We start from the raw sequence: 25,705 nt of genomic DNA on the forward strand, positions 1-25,705 counted from the left end.
ATTAACATTTATCTGAAGTTTTGTTTTGTTTTCATGTTAAACTGAGATTATGTTTTTGGCAAGAGTACCATAGAAGTCAAGTTGTGTCCTCCTCGGGGAGCACATAAATTAATGTGCTTTATTAATGTCTGTTCCAATAAAGTGGATGCTTTGACAGTAAGCAAAAACCCTGTTCTCATTTACTAGTTTTTGTGCCTATCACTGTCTTCTGCAGTAGGTATCTGTGACTGTGGTGTGTGCCAACTGGAAGTTTGTTGTTCTGTTTTTCTTCTACAGGTATTGCAATTTTACTTTGAGGAATAGCTGCCCTACTTCCCCATTTATTGATTTATTCAGTGGTTCATGCCAAAATAATTCCTGGATACTTGTTTAATTTTTTTTTTTTTTAGGTTTTTTCGAGACAGGGTTTCTCTGTATTGTCTTGTAGGCTGTATTGTCTTGGAGGCTTTCCTGGAACTCACTTTGTAGACCAGGCTGGCCTTGAACTCACAGAGATCCGCCTGCCTCTGCCTCCCAAGTGCTGGGATTAAAGGCGTGCACCACCAACGCCCGGCTACTTGTTTAATTTGATGGGCTCTCACTATTGATTTGACAGACAGTGTTGTAAATGGCTCTGCATGTGACAGTTGAGTTCTTCAGTTTGAGCTGTTTGGAGAACATCCTATGCAGCATTTGCATAAATAAATGCATGGAAGTGTGCCAGGTAAAAGTCTGTTGGAATAACTCATTCTTGCACCGCACATCACAGAGTGCAGAGTAACTGGGGGTGATGCTTTCTGTGCCACTCTCTAGCCCATCCTCACTGCAGCACTTTCCTGGAGGCGAAGGTTCCATTCATGGGGATGCCGTAGCTACTAAGTGAAGGAGAAGAAACAAAGCCAGAGGTTATGGACACGTGACAGAAGCCAGCTTAGTGGGCTGCAGGTGCTGACACAAGTGGGCATTGGGTTCCTGTGTTTCTGTAGCTCTGCTGGGAGCCTTTTCTGTTCAGGTCAGCAACATCCTTTTTACGGAATGCTGTGGAGCTGTCCTGAAGAAGCACAGGGTTAGGGTGGGTAGGAAGAACTTTCGTGTGCATCACTAGGAGCTCATGGCTGCAAATGGCAGTTCCTGTGGGGCAGAGCTGTGACCCTGCCTTTGTGGCTGCTGAGAGGAGATGATGCTCAGTAACACTTGTCATTTCAGAATTGCCCTGGGCATGTGGGAGAAGGAAGCACTCTACACCAACTACAGCCTCAAACCTCCTTGGCTCTCATCCAAGTGCTTTGTACTTTCCAGTCTTCCAGAGGGAGGGGGCGGAAGATGCTAGAGCTTCTTCCTGAGTGGTGTGTGTGTGTGTGTGTGTGTGTGTGTGTGCATTTTAATTGGGTTTAGGGCAGTTCTGTTGGACCCAGGCCTTGAGTTTCTAACCACAGCTCAGTGGGCCAGTCTTTTTTTTTTTTTTTTAAGATTGTTTGTGGTTTTAATTTTGGAATCAAGAAGTTACAGTTTGGGCCTGGAGAGATGGCTCAGACGTTTAGAGCTCTGGCTGCTCCTCCAGAGGTCCTGAGTTCAATTCCCAGCAACCACATATGGTGACTCACAACAATCTGTAATGAGATCTGCTGCCCTCTTCTGGCCTTCAGGCATACATGCAGGCAAGACACTGTATACATAATAAAGAAATAAATCTTTTTTTAAAAAAATGTTATAGTTTAAGGGCAGAGCATCCTGGTATAAAATCCTTCAAGGTATTACGTGTACAGGAAGTTGGGTGTGCCCTATTGACTAGAAGAGTCATGTTCTTACAGGGCCATTCTGTGAGCCTGCTGGACATTTCTTTTAGAACCTTACTGAAATGTCCAGCCCCTTAGACCACCTCTCTGCCAGAGTTGGACAGTAAGCGTCCTTGGAGGGCATAGGTTCTCCACACTTGTCCCTGGGCTCTGCAGAAGCTGGCAGTGTGCCGTTCCTTCTTCATTGTTCTCCTTACCTAGCCCACTTTTCATGGTACAGAACAAAGCAAATAAACCACAAGTTAAGTCGGAGCCCAGGCTGGTGTTTCCTCTGGAGAGCTGTCAATGCCCCTGCCGTCTTGGCTGCAGATGCAGGCTATCTTGAAATGTCTTGAACTATGTGTCCTTGCTTGTTCCTGATAGGCATTCTAGCCATTTCTAATATGAATGTCTTTGTTCTTTGTGAGGTTCCCACATTTGTGTATTACTCATTCAAACATGTATCTGATGTTCATCATTTTCACAAATAAAGGTTGTGGAGGTGCCATTTTAAATCTAATTTGAATTTCTCAGTATGCCCACTTGTTTTGTATAATGCCATTGCTATTCAAATAGAATCTTTATTGGACTCTTTGGGGGAACTCAGTGCCCTTTGTTTTCTCTATTTTTTGCCTTTACTTTCAGTGACCTCTGGGAGACATTTTCCCTGTATCTGTGGTTCTGTCTGGGGAAAGCCATACCTCGTATCATGTTGGTGCTGAGAGTGGGCCCAGGACAACACTTAGTGGTGTGTCCACATGAGTCTGGAACACTGTAGCCTACTCTTGTGTCCTTCTACAGAAGCTATGACTTTACTCAATAGCTGAAATAGCAACAACTGCTATTCAAAATAAAACAGAACTGGTGGACATGTATTCTGCAGCCCACTGAGGCTGTGCTTACATCAACATCATTGAGGAATTAAGTGTCAGGATGGATCCTAGGGATGCTGGACAAGCATTGTCCCCGGGGCTGCAGCCCTAGACAAGCCCTGCTCTGACTGTAACTTCAGTTTGGAAGGTTCCAGAGTCAGCACTGTAGTCATCTGCTGGCCTCCCAAGTCAGTTCAGAATCACCAAAGCCACTGTTGATATTATCTGTGTGATGGGCTCTTTCACAGACTGCGTAAAGGGTCAGGGCAGACTGATGTTCTTGCCCTCAAGTGTTCTGCTACACCCTCAGCCCTCTCCCCGCTTTTCTGAGATGGGGTATGGTTATATAATGCAAAGTGACCCCCAAACTTTCCATCTAGTCTTTACTAGCTTCAAACATGTAGTCTTCCTGCCTTGGCCACCCGACTGCTGGGATTACAGGTGTGTTGCCACCATGTCTCAGTTAAGTCTGTTCTTTTTAAATGGGGATGTTTGTCTGTATCTTGTGTTCACATTTTGGAGTTTCCAGGATTTGTAGAAAATCCTCAGCCCTCTTTCCATGATGATGTAAATGAGCTCTCTCAAGATTCGGGGTCAGATTTTTTTCTTTAGATTTTGAAGTGCAGTCATTCCTGTAGATTCACTTTTCCACCATCCTGGGATGGCTTTTGACCCTTCCAGCCTAGGTTTGTCTGCACAGCTAATGGGGCTCTTTTTGGAATATAAATGACTCCTTGCATCCCCCTGCCTCCCCTTGCACTTAGGCTACTCAGTGGCACTTGTTGGTCCCATACCTCTCACCACTCCTTTTCTTCTGGCCTTCCCTCAGAGCTCCTAGGACTTGGTGAGCCTTTGCTTCCTGCAAGAGCCCTCCGCAAATTTCCAAAGCAACTCCTTCACCTTATGGTTTTAGCTTAGAGTCTTTCTGAGTGTGTATTTTCCTGACAGGATTCCCTGTCACCCATGCTGTGTGCTGCTTATTTCTTTATAGGCCCACCACTATCTAGAGTTGCTTAGTCTTTGTTACCCCTGTCTTCTGTCACATGAGCATCATGGGCAGAGACCACTGTCCTTCTTTGAATGAGAGAAGCCATTGCCCTCTGGTCCTGGTTCTGCAGGTCGCATTGGCAGGGCCTGTTGAATAATACTCTGCACATTGAGTGCTTGGTTAGAGAGTGAGCGAAGTCCAGCCCGATCCGGAGGTCAGTTTGTCTGGTAAACCTTAAAGGTGTTTACAGTTAGAACTGACAGCTTCTTGTAACAAACTGAATATGATGAGTTTGGGAGAATCAGGGAAGATCTTACGGCTTCTGGAGTGTACTGTTTTCAAGTTTCTCTTGTTCTTTCTGGAGTGGAAATGGTTGGAATTAAATTCCCAACTTACTCTAATTTGTCAAAGCCTAAGGTGCACCACGAGTAGCCTACGGAGCTTTGTCTGGATTTCATTTGGACATAGAGGGTTTTGTTTCAAGTACGTGTCCTTTGTATGCAAAAATCAAGTATGGAACAATTTTCATTGTTAAATTGTAAGTTTGTGAAAGTTGGGGTTTAATGGAAGTGCTCACCTAGCCTTTACCATGGTGACATATGAGTGTGACTGAAGGAAAAGTGTCAGAATGAACAGATTTCACCTTCTATATGCCAGTGACTTGAGGACCAACTCTTATGAGTTCTAAACTTTTTGTGTCAGTCTTGTGTTTTTTCTTAAAAGCTGTGAAGGCATTTAAAATTAATATGCCATGTTTTTATTTGCTAGTATTTACATCAGACATAATGTTGTCAGCCTTGAAATTCTTGCTCTTATATTGTCTTTTTTTTTTTTTTTAAGTTTCAAGTGAGTTAGAAGCCCTGGCCCCTGAACCAAAAGGTCATCGGCTTTGATTTAATGGCCGTGTCTCCTATGACCTGTATGATGTGATTATTTGCACCTAAGGTGGACCTTTGCTCAATTGTTGCACAGTGACCACGTTTTTAGAATTGGAATATTAGGAGTGGGCCTCCAAAACTGAAAAAGATGTATAGGGAAGGGGTATGTCTGCCTGCTCATGCAGGTGCCTCATTACATAAAAGTTATGTCCGTCTACTGACTCCGCCCTCTGTCTTCTTTTTTATGAAAGGGAGGCAAACAAGATTGTGTTGAGTAGAGTGACAGTGCTTCCTGTAGCAGGGAGGAATTTTTAGAATGGGTGGCCCTCTAGTGGCCTTTCTGATTTGGCCTTTCCCACTTAGCCACATTCCAAGTGTCATATACATAAGGAGCTTTGCCAGGTGCTAGCTCTGCAGAGCGGCTGTGTGCTTCTGTCCACAGGGAGCTGTCTGTTAAATCCAGTCCAGCAATGCAAAGTAGGAGTGGGATCCATCCACAGTCAGGGAGAGGAGTAGCAGAAGTAGAGAGTCAGACACCTCCTTACTGTAGGTCAGCCTGGGGTGTCATGTGGTGAGAAGTAGGCAGAGGAGGAGAAGAGAGGGACCGGCATGAGCAAGGCCATACACTTTCCTAGGTGTCAAGATCTGCATTGTGTGTAGCTGAGAGAGCTCATCAACTCCTCCCATTTGGCAGGTGAGTGACTTGCCATGAAAGTGTCCTCTGTTTGAGGTCTTTGGTTCCTACTAATTAGTGATTTATCTATGTGTCTTCCTTTAGATATACAGGTCCCTTCTTTTGGGCATCTCTTGGGAGAAGGATTACTGGATTATTGAATGGTTGCTCACTTAGTCTCAGTAGACATTGCTAAACAATTACTCCCATGCTTGAACCGGCTTGCACTCTCACCAACAGTCATTTCTGGTCATTCTGCTTCTTTGCCAACACTTTGTCCTCTGGGACGTGGGGCTGGGTGTGCACTTTAGCTTCTTGTGGTTCTGATTCCCACTGGTGACTGAAAGTGGGAAGCATGTTTCTGTTTGCTTACCAGCTCCATGGACATCCTCTGTTGGAAGAGCTGTGCAGATCCTCTGCTCATTTAAGAATATGTTTTATTCAACCCTGTAGATCCAAAGTTCATCCTATACACACATATCAGTATGAAATTATTAAATACTTAGCATAATTTAAAAGTTTTTAAGATCCTGTGTCTGGTTTTTGGAGGGTTATATAACTTTATTCATTTTTATGATTTCAATAAAATACATATAACCAATGAATCCTTACTTTCATTGTGTTACATAATCTTCTGTACTAAGTATTTCTCAAGCCTTTTCACCACTCAGGACAGAAATTCTCAACATGAAGTAGTAATTTCACTGTTGGCATTGACTGCTTTTAGTTTGTCCCTCTCTTCTGGACATGTGCCCTTCCCAAGATGTAGGCTTTGTGACTGTCTTTTAGTTTGTGGCTTGTGGAGTCACTTTCCAAGTAATACTTCTTGATGTTACTACTCTCATTTTAAAGATAGTGCCTTTTGTGTTCATCTCAAGAATGTTTTGTCCAGCCCAGAACTTCTCAACTGTGAGTATTTGTCCCTCGGGAGGTGGAGACATTTTTGGCTGTCACAACTGGATCATGGATGCTGTAAACATCTTATAATGCAACAGGGAATTATCCAGCCCCAGATATCAACAGATGAAGTTGGAGCTCAGGCCCCAACTGTGAGATGTGATACTGTGTTTATGTATGTATTTTCTTCTGGAAGTTTTGCAGTCTCTTAGTCTTTCTAATATGTGTGCCCCTGGCCTTTGGTTTAAAACAAAACTCGGTTTTGTATCTGATGAAGAGCTTTGGATGGGTTATATTGACAGATGGAACTAAGATGGTGTTTGGTGGTTTAAAGGCAGTATCTGATCACGAGGGTAAAAGACTTGGTTTTTGCAGAAGCTGGGAGCTGTATCCTTTCCAGTCTGACCACTGAGCATTTTTCATGCAGGCAGAGCACTCATACACATAAAAAAAAATCTTTAGGAACCCAGGATTTCTCATTGTTACTTAACTTTAGGGTTGCAGCTGTAATGAAAGTTGGAATCCTGACTGCTTTCCTGAACAAAAGGAGTAAATTCAGGAAACAACTTGACTGTGAAGTGTGCTCTCATCAGAATTGCCGTCTGGTTCTTGGCTTGCACGTGTGATGAGTAATTGGATGTTTGCTGGGTGAGGAGGAATTTGTCCTTTCATTTTTATCGTTGTAGTTCAGTTGTGTTTCCACCTGTCAGGTATGTCATAAAATTGTTTCAGTGTACAGAATGTGGTAACTTACCCATGTGATTGCTTAGGGTAGCTGGGAGGAGAAGTACATTGAACCTTGTGGCAGGCAGTGGTTGGAGAGTGGTGTGGGGACACTTCCTTCGATTCACAGCCTGAGTAGATGGGTAGGATTCTTAGTGTTAAAATCTACTTACTTTAAAACCAGAATCAACGCTGTAGGTGGTCAGGTGAGGGGAATTATCGTGTCCAGTGTGTATTATGGGATGGTAAGTGTTCTGCTGGTGGTGACCCCTGGGAGACTGATTTAATAGTTAATAAACTAGTTGATGTGAGTTGATTTGAGTCAAGGTTTTTGTTTTAAAACTTACAAACACAAGCTGCTGCTGGGGTACTGCTGCGGTCTCTGGTGCTCTTCTGGCTTGTGTGAGTGATGTTGCTGGAAGGAGTATGAGCTTGGAGTTAGAATCGCCATGTTGGGGCTATTATGGGGTTGTCAGGTCACCCAGTCTCAGTTTCCTCATCCAGTAAAGAGGGTGCCAGTGACCGTCTTATGGTGGGAAGATTGGCTGAAAAGTTTGAGAGTGTTTTGTGTGGTATAAAACTTCCCCAACGGAAGGGCTTGGCTGTGTGGATGGACTTTTTCACCTTGTGTTTTCTGTGCTGTGTCTGTGTACGAAGCATTGTGGTAGGCAGATGGAATGGAGTCTAGGGACCCTTCTACACACTAGGTGAATGACCTAGAGTTTTTTCCAAGCTTTATGTATATGAGATGAAGGTGGTGACAGTACTAGTCACATGGGGTATTGTGACATTTAAATCCGTTAGCACCTGTAAAATATTCAGCATAATTATGAACCCAATACCTGTGGGCACTTGATAAATGTTCGTTGTCCCCTTACAGTTACTGTTGTAGCTGTTTTGGGTAATAGTGAAACCCTGTGCTGCCTGAGCCCGCCCTTGCCCTGCACTAACCAGATGGGGTTGGTTCTTAAAGCAAAACACTGTGCGGTGCAGTGCAGTGCAGTGCCGTGCAGTGCAGTCAGTGGTGGGGAAAATGTGGCGGTGGTGAGTCAGGTGCCCACCTGCTGCAAATATCTGCTGAGTGAATTCCCATCATTTGTAGGCCATGCTTGTTCTTTTGCTGCAGCGATGGACGATGAAACATGAACCAAGTCAACAAACCCACGTGGAGTTTATTGAAGGGAAAGAAAGGGAAGAAGAGAAGGGGGTGTTGACCAACCGGAGCAGAGAGAAAGAGAAGAGGGGCAGAGAAGGGAGAGAGAGAGGGAGAGGGAAACGAAGGGAGAGCGAGCGAGCGACTGAACAGGGGAAGCTTGCACATGCATACTGAGCCCTTATGCAGCCCCATAACACGTGATGTGGCCACATAGCACAGGGCCTTTTGAGCTGTCTAAGTATCTGCCTGAATGCTGTATGCATGCATGTCCCACCCATTGTCAGGGAGTGGGGTCGGCATATTTCTGGGTTCCAACAATGTTAGGGTATAATAGGACAGTGTCCTGGAAAGGCCACAGACCTGGAAAACTGCCTGCAGCCATTAGAACTGTTCTAGGGTCTCATGCTGTTTTCTCTGCTTCACAGCTTTCATCTGTTTCAAGGAATGAAAGCAGGTGTGTAGTATTAATGAAACCAAAGTAAACCCTAATGTACATGGTAGGCCTTATGAGGGTCTTCAAATGACCTGATTTTCATATGTAACTATGGAGATGGAAGCAGTTCAGATGGGTTCCTGTGTTGGATTTGGTTCTGGTTCAGATCCAGCAGAGACACATCGGTGTGATGCATTGTTACTGGCTGGAGTACATAGCATGTGCTTAAATAATTAGATTTGCATGTGCCCAAGAGACATATTTGGAGCTAAAATAGAGTATTGTTCTGAGGTGAGTCAAAGTGGACATGAATGGGCACAGGAGGGATAAGAAGCTGTCCCTATGCTAACAGCAGTTCTAATAGATCAAATTCTCCTCCGGCTTTACTGACTGGACTCGTGTCTCTAGCTGAAGAGAAGCAGGGTCTCCGCCTTCACTAGTCCCTCACCCTCATGTCGTCTCTATCCTTTTACCTTGCCCCTGGTAGTAGGACACGCCCCTGTCTTTACCTCTTCATTTCTTCTTCTCTTTTCCTGAGAACATGTTCAGTCAGTCCTCTTTCTTAGAGGCAGAAAGACTACCCAGTGCCTTGTTGGAATGAGGGAGCCAAGGCATCACCAGCCTGCAGCAGACGCACAAGGAGTGAGAAAAACGGTGCAGTTGTTGGGCAGCCCTGAGATTGCACTTTACTGTGACAAATCCTAGACCATCTTTACTGCGAACGCGTCATGTGCTTGTGTGAATTTTCTTTGATATGTGTACTTGGGAGTTAACAATTTTTAAAAATTTGTTTTCCAGAGGCCTAAAACAACACATTTATTAGAGCTTTAAATTATCTAGAGGTTTAAATCAACCTCTCTAGGCCAGGAGTGCAGGTCTGGCCTAACTGGGTGCCTGCTTCCATGACTTTCACAGGGGTATAGTCACATGTAGTTCTGTCTGAAGGTTCAGCTGCTAAGCTCGCTCCCACAACTGGCTGCAGGGTGTACCTGCTTAGGCCTTTGACTTCCTGCTGTCGACTGGAGGTCACCCTCAGTTGTTTGCCGTATTAGGCACTTATTTTTTGGTGTTGGTGGTATTGGGGTTGAACTCAAGGCCTTGCACTCCCATCATTGAGCTATGCCCACAACTTTTACCTTTGAGATGGAATCTCACTAAGTTGTCCAGCCTGGCTTTGAAATCAATCTGTAGTCTAAGAAGGCTTTGAACTTAAGATCTTCCTGCATCAGCCTCCTTGGAAGCTGGGACTATAGGCCAATGCCACTGGGCTTGGTTAGGCCGTTAATTTTTTTTTTTAACATTCTCAAACCTTGTTGCCTTCTATGGTGGTTTGAATGAGATGTTCCCCATAGTTTCAATCAAGCATTTGAATTCTTGGTCCCCACTTATTTCAAAGCCTTGCACCATTCCAGTTCACTCTATATTTCCTGGTTGTGGTTTAAAGTAAAAGCTGGGTACGGTGGCTCACACCTTTAATCCTAGCACTCGGGAGGTAGATGCAGGTGAGTCTGTGTGAGTTCAATACCAGCCTAGTCTATAAAATGAGTTCCAGAATGGCTAGGACTGTATTACATAGAGAAACCCAATCTCGAACTCCCCCCCCCCCAAAAAAAGAGCTGTAAGTTCTCATCTTGCTGCTCCAGCTACCATACCTACTGCTTTCCTGCCATGAAAGCTTCTGGAACCCCCTTCCCTCTATAAGTTGACTTAGTCTTGGTGTTTTATTTTATCACCTCAATAGAAAAGTAACTAAAACAGCCTTTCTCCTCCCATACTGTTAGATCCATCCTTTAGTAGACTACCTTCTTCAAAGGAGAGAGCCTCTCCATTTCCATTTTACTTACTGTGTTTACTAAATCCTTTTTTTTTCCTGGAAAGTTACAATTCATTGGTCTCTTTCAGATACCAGCCCAGTTGGTGGTAGGCGTTGTCTTTATTTTACTTATGTAGAAACTAAGATCAGACAATGGGAACTGCTCAGGGCTCCTCTCTATTGTGGGACTTTGTGTGTTTGGCTGCCACCGGCTTTGCTCCTTTTACTCTCCACTCTTCTGTGTGCAGTCCTTGAGCAAGCACTTCCTGTTCTTATTGTGCCTTTGCTCTCTGCCCCACCCCCTGCCACCTGCAAGAGCAGCTTCTGCTGACAGTGCCTGTGGCCTCTGCTTAGTAGTTCCAGCCTGTGTCTCTTGTCCTAGCGTTGATAGTCTCAGCATTTGGACTCCAACCTTGGTGCTAATCCCTGGGGAGGGCAGAAGGCCTTCTGCTGTTCTACCCCTGTGAAGACTGGGCACGGCAGGCAGCACCAGTTTGAGGTGGTGGAGTAAGCTCTGCTTTTGGTGGAATGGAGGGGACATGGGACATCCCAGGTAAAGTTGTATGCCACTGATGTGTTCTGATTTCAGCCTTAATTATTTTCTGAGTGGTAATAGTTAGTTACTTTAAGGAGGTTGATAAAAACTTTTCTTAAAGATTTTACTCCTGACCCTCCCCCCGCCTGCCCATTTTGGTTGTTGCTGATGTAGTTCATCCTATAGTCCTCACACCTAATTGCTTATGAGAATTTCACCAAAATAAAAATACATTTGTTTCATTAGTACTTGCCTTTAAAAAAGGAAAAAACAAAGGACAGTGTCTCGTATAGCCCAGGCTACCTTTAAACTTGATATACAGCCAGGAATGACTAAAACCTAAAGAGATCTTTCTTCTTCCTTTCTCCTGTGCTGTTATTTGGGTGTACACCACACCTGGTGACATAGGTTCTGCCCTTTTTCAATTGGCATATACTTTAGGTAGATAGCAGATTGAAAGATATAGTTATTTACTAAAAGTTTCTACTGAAACAAATGGAGACACTGTGTGGTCTGTAACCAGAGGTTTGTTGATGCAGATTGTAATAAGGGCCTGACTAGAAACACTCCAGACATTCCTGCCACCCACCAGGTCTCCTCAGGTCCCCTCAGAACCACTTGGGCCTTGTCCAGCTGACGCCACTATCACAGTTTCTGCCTGCTGTTCCTGTGGAAATCATTGTTAGAGGCAGATAGCATCCAGTGTTGGAGAGAGGAGGCCGAGTATAGGAACAGGAAAGCAAAGCCTCCATCATCTTGATGAGCAGGGCTCTTGGCAGGCACAGGAAGCCAGGGTGTTCCTGAACTTCAGGTGCTCCGGGGACTCTCTCCTGTCTTGCCCCAGTCTCCTGGTGTTCACTGAAATTGCACCAGGTTTTTGAGGATGCCCTTATTTTCTTTCTTTCTTTCTTTTCTTTTTTTTTTTTTTTTTTTGTCCTGAAGATGAAGTCTTTGAAAAGGAATCCATACATTGACTTTGTGCAGGACAAGATAAGTGGACATTTACTTTTCTTTCAAACTGTGTTACTTCTGGGGAAGCCAGACAGTGCAAGTTATGATCAAAGGGTCCATCTATATAGTGCCAGCACCAGAACTGTTTACAATCCATCAGTGACCTCAGGTCCTTCTCCCACCCCTCTTTGGCCTTTAGGCTCAGCCGGCTCTGCTCCCCTTTCAATGAATGCTCTTATCCTATATGTGACTTGGTCAGTGTCTGCCTTCTCCAGACACTTAGTGAGGGCAGGAAACCAGATCTATCTTGTGCCCTTACTTTCCCTTTTATTCTGGACAGACTGTGGGTGTTTCCCAGGTGAAGGAATGACTGAATGGATGCCACACAGCAACCAAACAGCAGTTCACTGTAGTGTGACGTCAGAGACCAGTAGTACTCTGCAGGTCACAGGGGGTCACATGAAAGTTTAAAGGAAGATGAATCTTAAACTTTGTTGTAGGATTTGGCAAATGAATCAGTGGGAGGGGGAAATTATTCCAATCTGGAAAGTGTGAAAATGGGCAGGAAGACTGTTTCCCACATCAAGTTTTCTGAGAGATAAATGATAAATGGCTTAAGATGGCTTCCAGATTCTGCAACTTTTTCAGGGGTTAAAAGGTGAATAGAAAGATTAACGGTCATTCTGCTGAGTAGAGTCTAAATGACACAGCCAATGATCTAAAAACCTGTGTTGGTAAATGTCACTTTATTATATGCGTCTGGAAGTGCAGATGGGGAAACAGATTTTTTTCTTTTTGCAGTAGATTCATTAAGTGTTTAGGAAGAGATTCTCTTCTGCACCATCTCCAACAGCCTGAGTAGTTTGAAGCTGAGACTAAACTCCAATTGTGCTGGATTGCTTTGTGCGGCTGTGAGACTAAGGTCCATCACCAGGTGCAGGCACAGCACCTGCCCACACCCTGTTCTGGGCTGGATGATGATGCACTGCCAAGCATAGAACAAGTGTGCCAGAGATTGAAGAATGGAGGCAGCTCACACTTACTGAGCTCTCCCTCTTGGCTACGTACGAACCCTCCGAATGCAGCAGGCCTAGAGTTTCTCCAGGTCACTCATGTGTGGAGCCCCCACCCCATATCGTACTGAGGATGGATGATTGGATGTGTACGGGGGGACTTCAATCACCAGCTCTCCTGGGCTGGGCAGGAGCTCCGTTTCCCGTGTGCATTCTTTTTATCCTTGAATGCACCAGTCCCCATGGCTCCTACCCCAACAGTTAAACACCAAGGTGTTCCCACCACTTGCTGCTGGTTATCCTAGAAAGGCAGTCTGTTGATCTTTCATTTTGTAGCAGACTCGTTAGCCTCACAAACCTGGTGCAGTGTGATATTGCAGAAATCACCCACATGGAAACAGTTTCCAGCCTTGTCTCTTTGTTTGGAGCCATATAATTGAAGAGAACAGGGTGTTTTAAAAGTAAGATCATGCTTACTGTGATGCGGTCCGGTCCCTGAGCTACCCATGGTCTGGTGTGCACCTTTGTCCCTGGGGACCCTACAGACAGTCCAGATGCCTCACATTAGACTTTGCTGCATGTGTAACCATACACAGATCCACCTATTTATTCCTTTCCCTCTCATCCTCTTCTTGAGCCCTGAGTTGTGGGAGTCTAGTCTTAGATTGGCATAGTGCATCTATTTCCCTGTCTCTGGCTTCCTCCATTCTTGTTCTGTGGAGAAGGATAAGGCCATGTGACAAGAAGTCCTGTCTTCCTCTTAACTGTCTTTGTATTCTTACTTTCCTCCTGCTGAGACAGAGTCCTCCCATGGGAGCTAAGGCAGAACTCATAGTCTCTGTGAGGGACCTGGGCATTGCTCTTGTTGCTGTCTCTTCATTTCCCTTCATTTTGTTCTCTGTCCTGCTTTGTTCCCTTAGTTTATAGGCTGTCCCTGATGCCTATGAATAACGATCAGGTGATCTTTAATCATAACATTTACTCTTCCACTCCTGCACCCTGGTCTGTTCCTGCTGGAAGCCAGGGAAACTCCCCAGGAGGTATCTAAGAACCACCTGTTCACTGCCCAGTATCTTTACTCTGCCAGACATGTTGCTTCCCTACATCCTTTTTCTTCCCAAGGTTTCCCTGATGCCACTATTCCTGTACTACAATACTGTTCCTGCAACACTGCAAAGTGTTCCCAGAGCTCATGCACTCTGGGTTAGGAGCCAGCAGTGGACTGCTTTTCAAAACTCAGTTCTGAAATCTTTCTCATCTGTGACTATGATCAAATATCATGTTCATTTGAAAGATAGCTCAAATCAATATATTGGCTTCCCAGCATTCTGTTCCAAGTGAACAATTAACAATTATCCATTTTATACATCACAAAGATAGACACTGATTAAACTATTCTTTCATGGAAAAATTGTTTCTAGAAATTGACTTTTTCAACAAAATTGGATTACTCTTAGAATGAGAGATAGTATTTCCTCTTTAGAAAAAAAAAGTAAAATCCATTTCAAGCTGTTGACCAGTGAAGCATTTGATTAGGAAAATAGGAGGTAAAGTGAGCTTTTCAAGGAAAAAGTAGTCAGCTTCGTATTCCTACAGCTTGGTGTGCTCCCTGCAGTTTGGCCTCCTGGTCCTTTATTTTCTTTTGGATCTTGTGCCCTGATCAGTTTAAAAATGAAGTATCATGGTTCAAAAGAATTTTTCTTCATGACTTTTTTCCCCCAAGAAATTTTAATGTTAACACAGTAATAGCCAGTGGGTGCCAAAGACATCCCGGTGCCATCCTCCTCTCCCTTTCTTCGTGCAACAGTCCCAAGAGAGGGAATTTCTGTCCAGTGTGTGTTGAGAGATGACTTTCTTCTTTCAGATGTGTGTGTATTTATGTGCATGGGGGTTGGGGGCAGTGGCAGACAACCTCAGCTGTTGCTCCTTAGAAGCTATTTATCTTGTTTTTTGAAACTGGGTTTTTTTTTTTTTTTTGCTGGCCTTGAACTCCCCGTGATTTGGCTGACGAATTTACCTGTCTCTGTCTCCCCAGCCTTGGGATTACAAACAGACCCATGACCTGCTTTTTAAATGTGGGTCCTAGGGGTCAGACTCAAGTCCTCATACTTGCCTGGTAAGCATTATTGCTATGTTTGACCCCACCAGCTCTTTGTCATGTTTTGTGTCAACATAATGAAACACCCAAGTTAATTAACTGATAAGAGATTTATTTTGGCTCATAGTTTTAACAGTTCCAGTCCAAGATCAGGGGCCCTATTTTTTTTTTTTTTACCTCTATGCAGTTCCCAGTGAGGTAACACATTATGGTAGGAGCATGTACTGGAGGAGACATATCACTTTTGTGACCAGAAAGGAAAAAGGAGAGGGCTGGGATCCCCAAATCCCTCTATAGGGGTAGCTATATATCCCCAATAATTTAAGGATTCTCCATAGGAGCCCTTGGCACTACTTGGGGTCAGTTGTTTAACACATGGATTTTTGAAAGACATTCATTCAACCCAAAACATAACAGAGTGAATATAAAATGAGTTTTGCTTAATTAACAAAAGGTTCTTAGTCATTACCTCCAGAGGTGTGGGTATTTGAGATGATGAGTGGCTAAGTGTCTTAGCTGTGGTGACATTCTGTTCTGACTCTAATGAGCTAACTTGATTGTTCAGTCCATTATGATTCTAAGAGGCACCACTGATGTTAAAAGTGTGTCGCTTGTCACATCTCAGGGCAGTGTGTTACCGAAGATACAAAGGCAGTAGCTTAGAGTGGAGCCCTTGCCACAAGAGAAAGTTCTGTGGTCTTGTTGAGAAGCCTGTGTAGCTCTCAGTGAAAATGTTTGTCATGTTGTCCTGCCTTGACTGGCCTGGAGAAGTCGTGTTGGATTTTCTCTTTGGTACCTTCTGTAGGCATGGGAAGAAATACAGATACCCAGAAACCGCCCTCTTCAAAAATTGAAGCTTCATGAGAAATGAGGTCAGCTGTTTTTTTACTTTTTGGTTGTCTACAGACCCCTCTGAGCCCAGGCAAACACTCAGAGGGCCATGCACTGAACACTTACCCAACAGCCATAGGCAGGATGTGGTAAAACAGAGCCTCGACTTTGCAGCTTTGCTACAGTGGGTCTTTCCACCAGCTAGTGATAGAGTAATGTGCATGATGTGTGGGCTCACATAGAGGATGGAGGCTGTAGATGCCTGAAGACCTTCCCAGGGTGCAGTCCTCATAAGCTGCTAAAGGGTCAAAGTGTTCTTTAGATTCCTGATACCTGTGAATTCTTAGAGTCTGTAGTGTACCTCTCGTTTATTTCTTACTAACTACTCATAGATTTATTTGATTTCCATTTGTTTGGTGTTTTAAACATGCCTCATGTAACCCAGTCTGGCCTTGACCTCCTGATCCTCATACCACCACCTCCTAAGTACTGGGTTTACAAGTGTGGGCCGTCCTGTCCAGCTTCTTAACTTCCTTTAGGATTAAAGGCTATGTCTCAGTTACTTTTCTTTTGCTGTGAAGACACCATGACCAATACAACTTATAGAAGAAGAGTTTATTTGGGCTTACAGTTCCAGAGGTGAGCTTGGTGCTGGAGCAGTAACTGAGAGCTCACACCCTTATCTGCTAGGAGGCAGAGAGAGCTAACTGGGAAATGTGGGCCTTTGAAACCTCAAAGTCTGCCTCCAGTGACACACCCCCTCCAACAAGGCCACACCCCCTAATGTTTCTGAAACAGTCCCACCAACTGAGAATCAAGCATTCAAATGTATGAGCTTATGGGGACCATTATCATTAAAATCACTGCAAGTTGAATGAATATTTAAGGATCCAAAGTCCATTTTGCTATCCACATGATTAGGAGAGTTGAAAGTAGCCAGAAAGATGCCATTACTGTAAAGCTTGGAAGTGGACAGGTTCAGTGATTAATAAAACTTTGGGGTGTCTATGGAGCTGTTGAGATTTATTATGAAACTGATAGAAATTGTAGATAATGGAATATTAGAAGTGGTTGAAATGCCAGTGTGGCATAATTCTGTAAGAAAGCACCAGAAAATGAATTGTATATATGACCTCTATGTTTAAAACATGTAAGAAAGGAGTGTGTAGGGAGTGATTTTATGTATCAGTAAGCGCTGACCACTCCCATGTGGGTTGTTGTTCCAGCCTCATCGTTATTAACTGTCCCTCAGTTTCCTTGACAGTAGAATGAGGCAGCCGCTGATAGCTATTTTGGATGTATTTGGTGATCGGATATACACAGGTGCAGTCCTTGTCATCACCTGCTCAGTGATGGCAGTCCTTATTTGTCCTCCTGTTCTGGAGACACAGTGCTCTAGTTAGGCTGTTCTTTTCCCAGGGCAAGAGTTAGAGGTTTACTCTGTATGCCAGCCACCTTGTAAAGAAAGTGACTCCAAGTGTGCACTCCTGACCCTGGTCACATGCTGCCCACCAGCTTAGACAATGAAAAACAAAACAATATATTGTGAAGCTGAAATAATTATAGTCCTGCCTTTTTTGTTTGTTTGTTTGTTTGTTTGTTCCTTTGTTGTTTTTGAATCAGGATATCACCTAGTATACCTGGCTGATCTGGAACTCACTCTGTAAACCAGGCTAGCTTTGAACTTGCAGAGATCCACCTGTCTCTACTTCCTGAGTGCTGGGATTAAAGAAATGTGCCACCATGTGCCACTAGACATAAAACAGTTGCTTTGCTCCTCTGATAATTTCTTCTTTTGTCTGTGGGGGTGTTTTTGTTGTAGTTGCTTATGTTGAGAGTGAGGCATTTGAAGTCTCTGCTGCTTCTGAGTAAAGGTTGGCCTTTTGATGGAGACCAAGGACATGGCTTGATTGTGTCTGAGTCAGTCAGCAGAGATGTCTGACAGGAGTGTAAAGGTAAGCTTAAAAATGTAGATTCCCTTCAGATGATTGGATAGGAGCTCTGAGATGGCACAGCAGTTTCCTCAGCTAATCTTCCCAGATGAGTGCTGCATAGCTGGAGTGAGCAGTTGTGTGTGCACAGGGCAGGCTGACAACTTGTCTTTTCTTGCCCCTTGCTGTACTCTTTAGATAGAGATGTGTTCAGAGACAGTTGAACAGGATTGACGAGGGTCTCTGCTGCCCAGGGACAGACTCTACTGAGAAACGAAAGGCAGAAGGAAGGAGGGAGGGACAGGCATGTTTCTAGAAGCTGTCTGTGTGTCTGTCTGTGTGTGCCTGTGTTTGTATGTGTTTGTGTGCATATATGCTTCTGTGTGAGTGTGTGTGTGCGTGTGCGTGCGTGTGTGTGTGTGTGTGTGTGTGTGTGTGTGCTGTGTGCTTGTGTCTCTGTGTGTACAAAGTCAGGCTTCCTGGGAGTGCTCCCCTGGGTACTTGAAGTGGTGTTGTTTTGGAAAGTTGTCACTTAGCATGTTCTTGCCTGATGTCCAGGCCTACACAGGTTCACATTTCTCTGGTGCTTGTGTCACAGCTGTCCTCACTTGGAAGAAGGCTTACCTTCATGGAGGGAAAGATGTCTCTGAGATTCTTTGAAGGCCCTGGGGACTTGCTGCTGGTGGCTGGAGACATATCTCTGCTTCACTAGCTTACTGGTAGGGAAAGGAAATGCCTTAGAGTACAAGGCTCTAGGGACCTGGGAGGTTGTGAGTGTGGCCCTGCAGTGGGGATGAACTGTGTCCTCTCATACATACGTTGTCTTATTTGACCTTCCTCTGGCTTTCCTGGATAGTAACCCTCTGAGGATGTTAAGTTTTGTGTCTTCCTCTCCCCTCAAAGGCACTCAAAATTTGTTGGTGCATCAGTTTCTTTCTTTTTAAAGTCCCCCCCCGCCCCCGATAAATAATGTCTACTGTTTACTTGTCTTCAGGTCTTTTCTTTCTGAGTCAGTAAATATTTGAGTAAGTACATGATTGACAGTCCACATGTGGTTGATTTGGACCCAGTTTGGTGTAGGTTGATTGTCCTTTGGTATATATACATGTTAACTAATATACACTGCAGGTATATATTTTTTGTAATGTTTTAGCAAATTTCAATTAAATTTAAATTGCATGTAGATCATAGATCAGTCATCTAAAATATTTTTAAATATAATGAACAATAGTGTTATTCTATTGTCATTTTAAGGTTATATATAGGAAAACTATAAAGGAGTGAAAAGCAGGAGGTCTCGATTAGATGTGTATCGATGTAGTTAAATTTTTATTTGATTATATTGAGTGAGTTTGAAGAACTTTATGATGAAAAAATTCCCCTAAGAATTGAATGTAATCTGTATTTAAAAATAAAGGTCTTAAAAATTGATTTTTCCTTCAAGAACTGAATATATGAACCATACTTTGATTCTGATTTATGGCCATCAAAACTAAGTTGTAGATTCAATAGATATTTTATAATTTGTTCTTCTGTTAAGCTGTGCTGTATCCACTTAGAAAGTAAAGTACAAGAAAAAGGGCCATTGGCTCCCAGAAATGTGCTGTCCTGCATGCGTGCTGTTTCCATCTTGCCTTGGTCACTTAATGTCATGGCCACTGTCTGCCCTCCCTTGTGTTCCCATCTTGCATCTCTCCTTTATTCTGCCTCTTTCCAGGGAAGTCTCTCTTCCTTCTTTGGTATTGTCTTGAAGAGAAAAGGGCCCCATCCTGGCCTGCAGGACCTGGCCGACAGGGCTGTCTGTTGCTTCTGTTTTTGCTTGCTTGATTTGCTGAGGTTACCTGTGAGTGTTACATCAGGTGATGTTCTGTCAAATCCCTGAAGAGGAGCATTCAGTTGTGAAGCAAACATGACTGTGTCCACCCCAAGAATAGATGTGAAGTTCTGTATATGGTAGCATCCTAGTAGCAATAAGAGAAATGGGGCCATCTTGGGAGTTAGGTGTGTCTGTCTTTGGTAGATGAATCCAGTTGTCCCTTTAATATATGTTTAAGGCATGCAAACATAATGTATTTTAATCATATCAATTTAATTACACAGTATTATCAGAACACGCTTAGATGCAAGTTATAAAATGCATTCTCATAGCTGTTGAAAAGAGCAGTTTCTGGACTACCATGTGTATTTTGAGATTGATTATGCATTGCAACAGTTGTAAAGTCTTTAAAATACGATATTTAGGAATCATTTTTATAGACTGACCGACTTCCCTTTTAGCATATTTGAATATCTCTCTGAAATAACTACTGAAACATAGCAGTCCTGGCATAAGAACGACCCCAGGGAAGGGATGGTGGGTTTTGGAAGATTCATGTTCTAGTCCCTTAGTGTTGGAATCTTTCTTTCTCCTCGGTGTTTTTTGGCCTTTCTTTAGGTTAAATTTGTTTCATTTGAGAATTGTTTAGGAAATACCTAGCCATATTCATGTAAGTGCATTTTAAAATGTTTACAACTGCTTATTTCCTAGTGTTAAACACAAAGCCACCCTTAATTCAAATGCACTTTGTTCCTGTGCACAACTATTAATGTTTCGAAGCTGCTTCCTATACTAAATGTTTCTGGATTAGGGGTCCACATAATAATGGAGTATGCTTGTTTTGGTTCTTCACAGAGGTTTGTTGTAAGAGCTTAAAATAAGACTGCAGCTGATTTGTGTGACGCACAGTAACTGTTTATTTAATGTAAGTGCACCCTGTATCTTTCCTCTCTGATCAGCCTGAGGAATTTGCATGCTGCAAAGCAGCCATCTTCTTTTATACTTTATTAAATATCTGTCAATTATAAATATCAAGGTTTTACATTAATGTCAAGATAGTACATCAAAAATTCATGGAATATGTGACTTTTTCCAAGGGTATTTAATACTTAATGCATTTGTGTCATTTTTCTTTTCAGAGATATTGACAGGTTTTATTAAGTGTTTGTTAGGGAGATTTCATTTTTATCAAGGGACTATAAAGAGAAGCTGCATGCTAAATCAATTTTAAAAGCCAGAATATCATTCATTTTTCCATCTTCAAACACTTATAATCCATAGATTTTATTTAAATTTCTTCTTGGTTTATTTTTGTTTTATGTGAGTGATAGTTCATGACAGAGCTTTAATAAGGATCAACTATGCTGACTGTAGTGGTTTTTAATTTCCTTAAGCACCGCGACCAGACCCATGCAATATGGTAAATTCTTCAAAATGTCATACTTACATATTTAACAATATTGCTCCTTTTTATTGAAGCCAAACAAACAATTTTAGATATTAATCTTTCCCAAACATAGTGATTATTTTGTACTAGGCACAATATTGCTGTTTCTAAGGAAGATACCTCCTTTGGATGGAAAAGGCAGTGAGACAGTGCTTTAGAGGGTTGCCTACCTGGCTTTGCGTACAGATTCTAGAATCCTTTTTATTTTCACTTATTTTTGAGGTAGGGTTTCTCCATAGTCCAGGTTGGCCTCCAGTTCCCAGGAAGCTGGGACTGAAGGTGTGTGTCAACATCCCTGGTTTTGGAAAGTAAGCCTGTCATGCTCCCCATCTGATGTCAAGAGCAGTGGTAGATGTTTGTTTCCCCAACCTTAAGTATTTGTTATGCTCAAGAACTGAAAACCATTTACTTGTGATTTGGAAGAAAACCTGTGTCTAGTTTCAGAGCAGTGAGTGAGTCATCAGGGCTCCTGGCTGGCTCCTGTGGACCCCTGCCTTTGAGGCCTGCTTCTTGTGTCTGTTTGAGGATACCCTGTACCCCAGCTAACATAGATCTTTGTCTGGGAAACTATAGCCACTAAAATCATTTGGCCACCAAGAGTGAAGTTCCTGTTTGGATTAGCTGGGTGATCTTTAAAATGCTGAGAAAGCTTCTGCTTGTTTACCCCAGAGGGAGCAGAGTATTCTTGCCATGTGCTAGGAGTTTGATATGTTCATGTGAGGACATTTAGAAGCTCTCAGTTCACTTCAAATTAACTTTAGGCAACAGCGAAAGTGATTGATCAAAAAATACTCTGTCTAGGTATTAAATGAACATTGTTTGGAATCAACATTTGTCTTTTTTTTTTTCAAAATAAGGAAGCCATTTATTTCCAACATTAAATATTAAATTAGAAATAGATGAATTATTTTTTATATTGAATACCTCCAGATCCTTGAAGAGTAATATATAAACATAATTATATGAAAGACATGAGTTTTCTTGTTTTTATTATAATTTTTATTATTTTTTAAGCAACATGATTTATTCGAATGAAACTGAAAACCCTGCAGACTACCAGAGTGTTTGTATGCACTCTCTTCCATGCTGCCAATAGATGGCGCTGGTGTCATGGTAGTGAGAGCCCAGCCAAGGAAGAAGCCACTCTCCGCCTCAGTGCTACATTTTGCTCCAATCTAACTGTTAAGTTCATGTGTCACTTTTACTGGCTTTTATACTAGAATCTTGTGTACTAGACACCCTGGTTTTTGAGAACAACTACTTCTAATGGCTTCTCAAAATGTTATAAAGAATAGTCAACTTCTACCTGAGAATGTACTTACACATTTTTAATGAGGTTTTATTTGCAATGATTTTATCAGGACTATTAGGTCATGTAGGGTATATGTAAATTATTGGAAAGAGCACATTGGCATTAACCTTCCACGGCTCGGCCCTGAAGTGGTCACCCATGTTCCTGAGGACTCTGAGGCTGACCAAAGATACTTAGCTGTTGGTAGAATCTCCAAGTCCTTTTGAAAACTGAAAATTGTCATTGTCATCTTTTTTTCTACTTAATATCAGACTTTTGAGGGAGAAGGTGTTAAAATTTGAGTATTCATGAGATTTCACATAGGAATTTACCAACTTCCAGAAGGCTGTAGTAAATGCCATAGTTGAAGTGAATTAATATATATATATATATATTTTTTTTCCAAGACAGGGTTTCTCTGTAACAGCTTTGGCTGTCCTGGGACTAGCTCTATAGACCAGGCTGGCCTTGAACTTACAGAGATCTGCCTGAGTGCTGGGATTAAAGGCATGCACTACCACCACCCAGCTGAATTAAAATATTTTTTTAAAAATAACATTTCCCCATCTTTTAGACTTTGAAAAGAGACATCTTGGGTGTGCAAAGTTCTCAATAATACAATACTATGAGATTTCATTTCATTACAAGAGAAAGGAAATTTTATCAATAGGATTCTTTTTGTTTACTATTTTGAAGTTTTTCTGTTAATTCTTACCAGGTTAGTTTTGAGAGGATAGAAGGTCTTATGCTGATTTGTATGTTAAAGGAAAACCTGGGCTCTGGCTTGGCTAAATATAATGATTAAGAGGAAAACATGCTTCTTGCCCCTCAGAGCACGGCAGACACTTCTTGTCAGTCTCCAGGCTCTGGAATAGCCGTGTCCTCTTACTGACCTTCCCAGGAACAGCATTCTCTGAGTCAGATGGGAATGCCATGGCATGTACTATTTGTATGTTGTAGTAAAGTCTCTCATTTAATTTAACATTGTTACTATAAATATTCATTGTATCTCGTTATGTTTATGTTGAGTTCTAGCTGTAGCTCAGGCAACTTTCAAACTCTTGGTCCTCCCACCTTAGCCTCACAAGCTTCTGCTTATAGGTGTGTACCACTACAGCTGGCCCAGCAGGCATTTTAAAGGTTATGTGAATATATTTCTACATTTTGACTTGTCTTCCAAAGGGTTAAAATGGCACCTGGGAGCTAACACCCAATTGGTCGCCTTTTGTAGTATATACTTTGCCTAAGATTGTGCACTGAGCAAAAGCTTTCGTTTTCTAATTGATTAACGGTTTGAGCCACTTTTACCTCATCCTCTGCTGCCCTGCACACAGTGCCAGCAAGCACATTACAGGGAGCGCTGATGAATTACAGTACACTTGTGGTGCCAGGACCTGGAGTCAAAACTGTGTCTCACAGAGAGAGCCACGGTAACAGGCACAAGGATCGGCTCAGCACAGTCTTGTCTCTAGCTCAGAAGCAACCATTTGTTCATCTGATCACTTGCTGCAATCTGTCTATCAGACTGTAATTGAAAATAACAATAAAAATCACACTGTTACAGCCTTTAACTTCTTAATCGAGACAGTCTTAAGTGCTCAAAGGTCTAAAGAAGAGGGACTTGTGAAGAGGAAATATGAAACTATTAAGATTTTCACCTGTGTATGAAGTTTTGGATATTTTATTAAATGTTGTTTTTGTCTAGAAAGAAGAATCACTTAAAATAATGCTGGTCTGTTTCATCTTCATCTTACTTGTAAAGATTCACTTCATTCTCAGGAGACTTTGCTTGGTTTCCTGCGTTTGATTCACATTTACTGTGTAAATAATTCATTTACACGTAAGTCGATTGTCATCAAGTGATAGAAGTTAGAGTGTGTAGTAATTTCCAGCACACTATAAGACTTGTAAGTGCTGCTTTTTGTGACATACAAAGTGATTAAAAGCTGGTCATAGGGCGTGAGACCCAGGATAGGCAAGCCCCCACGCCTGGCTTTGCAGGCTCTGCTTCTCCCTCCAGAGCTGATGCTCACAGCCGTGGGTGTGCCTGCTTTGTGAAGGAGGCCACCTTCAACTGTGTTGTGTGTGGTGTCTGTGGGTTTGGGGATCGAAGTATGAAGGAGCAGATTTATGGCGGCTGCTGGGCACAACAAATTAAGTTGACAGTGATGTATGAGGGCACAATAGCAGGCTGATCCCTCAGTCGCGCTGCTGGACGCCTCCTGCTTCATTTGGCTCTTGTTAGGATCTGTTAGCAGCTAAATAATGGAATTCTGTTGACTGATTGCTGTTTTCCTTTTTTCTCTTTTCACCTCTGCTTCCTAAAACCACTCGTTCCCAGACCCATCCTCATGCCAACAAACTGCCCTTGAAGGATTCTTTCACTTACGAGGACTACAGGTTGGTGTAAAGGGCACTGTGTTGAGGGTGGTTTCTGAGGAAGTGCAGGATCTGGAGGGGGAGGCTATCAGCAAGTAACCTGCTGCAGCCACTAGAGCGGTCCCAGAGTCACAGTGAGCAGCTTGGATAAACACTGGCGCTTTGACAGTCACTCAGAAACTGCCGTGAACTTGTAGTGCTAGTGGCTTGGTTGAAGTAGCCAAAGGATGTCTGAGTTTAACATTCGTGCTAAGTGTTGCTAAAGGAGCTTCCTCTTTTGAGTAGCTTACATTGGTGTGAAGAGGGGATTCTTTCTGAACAAAAGTTAATGCACTATATAAAGTAATAAAAGTGTCGTGTCCTACATCTCACACACACCTTAGAGAGGACAGGCAGCACCTACTTGTCAGTGAGGCTTAAAGCAGGGTAGAGCCAGCATCTGGGAGAGAAGGGAGCTGGCTTTAGGGATGTTGTCACTGCTAAGGGCTGAGACCCTGCTGCTCCTGCTTCCTTTTAGCAGTCTTCCTTGCCTGGGCTTCATGTCCTGCCCCTCCTTCCTTCAGTCCTGGATGTAGTTCTAAAGGGCACCAAAAAGACTGAAAACTGGGAGCCAGCCCATAGTCCTCACTTTCTGGTTGCTGCACTCTCCTGCGGGTGACTCTAGATGTCTTACTCTTAATTCTCTTCTTTTGTTTTGTCACAGGTGGGCGGTCTCTTCAGTTATGACACGACAAAACCAAATTCCCACAGAGGATGGCTCCCGGGTGACCTTGGCCCTGATTCCTTTATGGGACATGTGCAATCATACCAATGGCCTGGTAAAGACCCCCTGGGGTTGAGTCTGGAGGCTGCTGAGCTTGCTTCCTGTTTCCCTTCACCAGCTCCCACCAGAAGGACAAGCAGAAGCAAACCCTGCTGCTTCCTGTCTCCCTCTGGTAGAAGCTGGGTGTCCTCTTCACACTGCAAACAGAGAACACTAGTCTTAGGCCATTGGGGAAACTATGGCGACTGCACTGTGTGTTCCAAATCCCAGTCCTAGCTCTCACGTTCATTTTCTTGTCTTATTGGATCAAAAACTGAATAAACACTTTCCTTTTTGTTCTCTTACGGGTTTATTGAGGGAGACTTTTCATCTTTCTGCTTCCTCTCTTCTGGCGCTTTCTTCTTTTCCTATGCTGACTCTTCTTCGCCCCTTGTTCCGCTCTGTTCCTCACCCTCTGATTTAC

General features: G+C 43.0%; 1 protein-coding gene across 2 annotated transcripts in view; it reads left to right on the plus strand.

Annotated features, from left to right (window-relative positions):
• The window catches only part of Setd3 (SET domain containing 3, actin histidine methyltransferase), a 64,759-nt gene that overhangs the window by 27,619 nt on the left and 11,435 nt on the right, over nt 1-25,705 (plus strand). For both annotated transcript variants that reach the window (XM_040742523.1, XM_040742524.1), the window contains 2 exons: nt 24,442-24,500; nt 25,183-25,297. In XM_040742523.1, the coding sequence (XP_040598457.1) occupies nt 24,442-24,500; nt 25,183-25,297 (174 nt within the window). The remainder of the gene's footprint in view (nt 1-24,441; nt 24,501-25,182; nt 25,298-25,705) is intronic.

This window comes from Mesocricetus auratus, unplaced genomic scaffold (genome assembly GCF_017639785.1).
Source record: "Mesocricetus auratus isolate SY011 unplaced genomic scaffold, BCM_Maur_2.0 Super-Scaffold_15014, whole genome shotgun sequence".
Taxonomy (NCBI): Eukaryota; Metazoa; Chordata; class Mammalia; order Rodentia; family Cricetidae; genus Mesocricetus; species Mesocricetus auratus.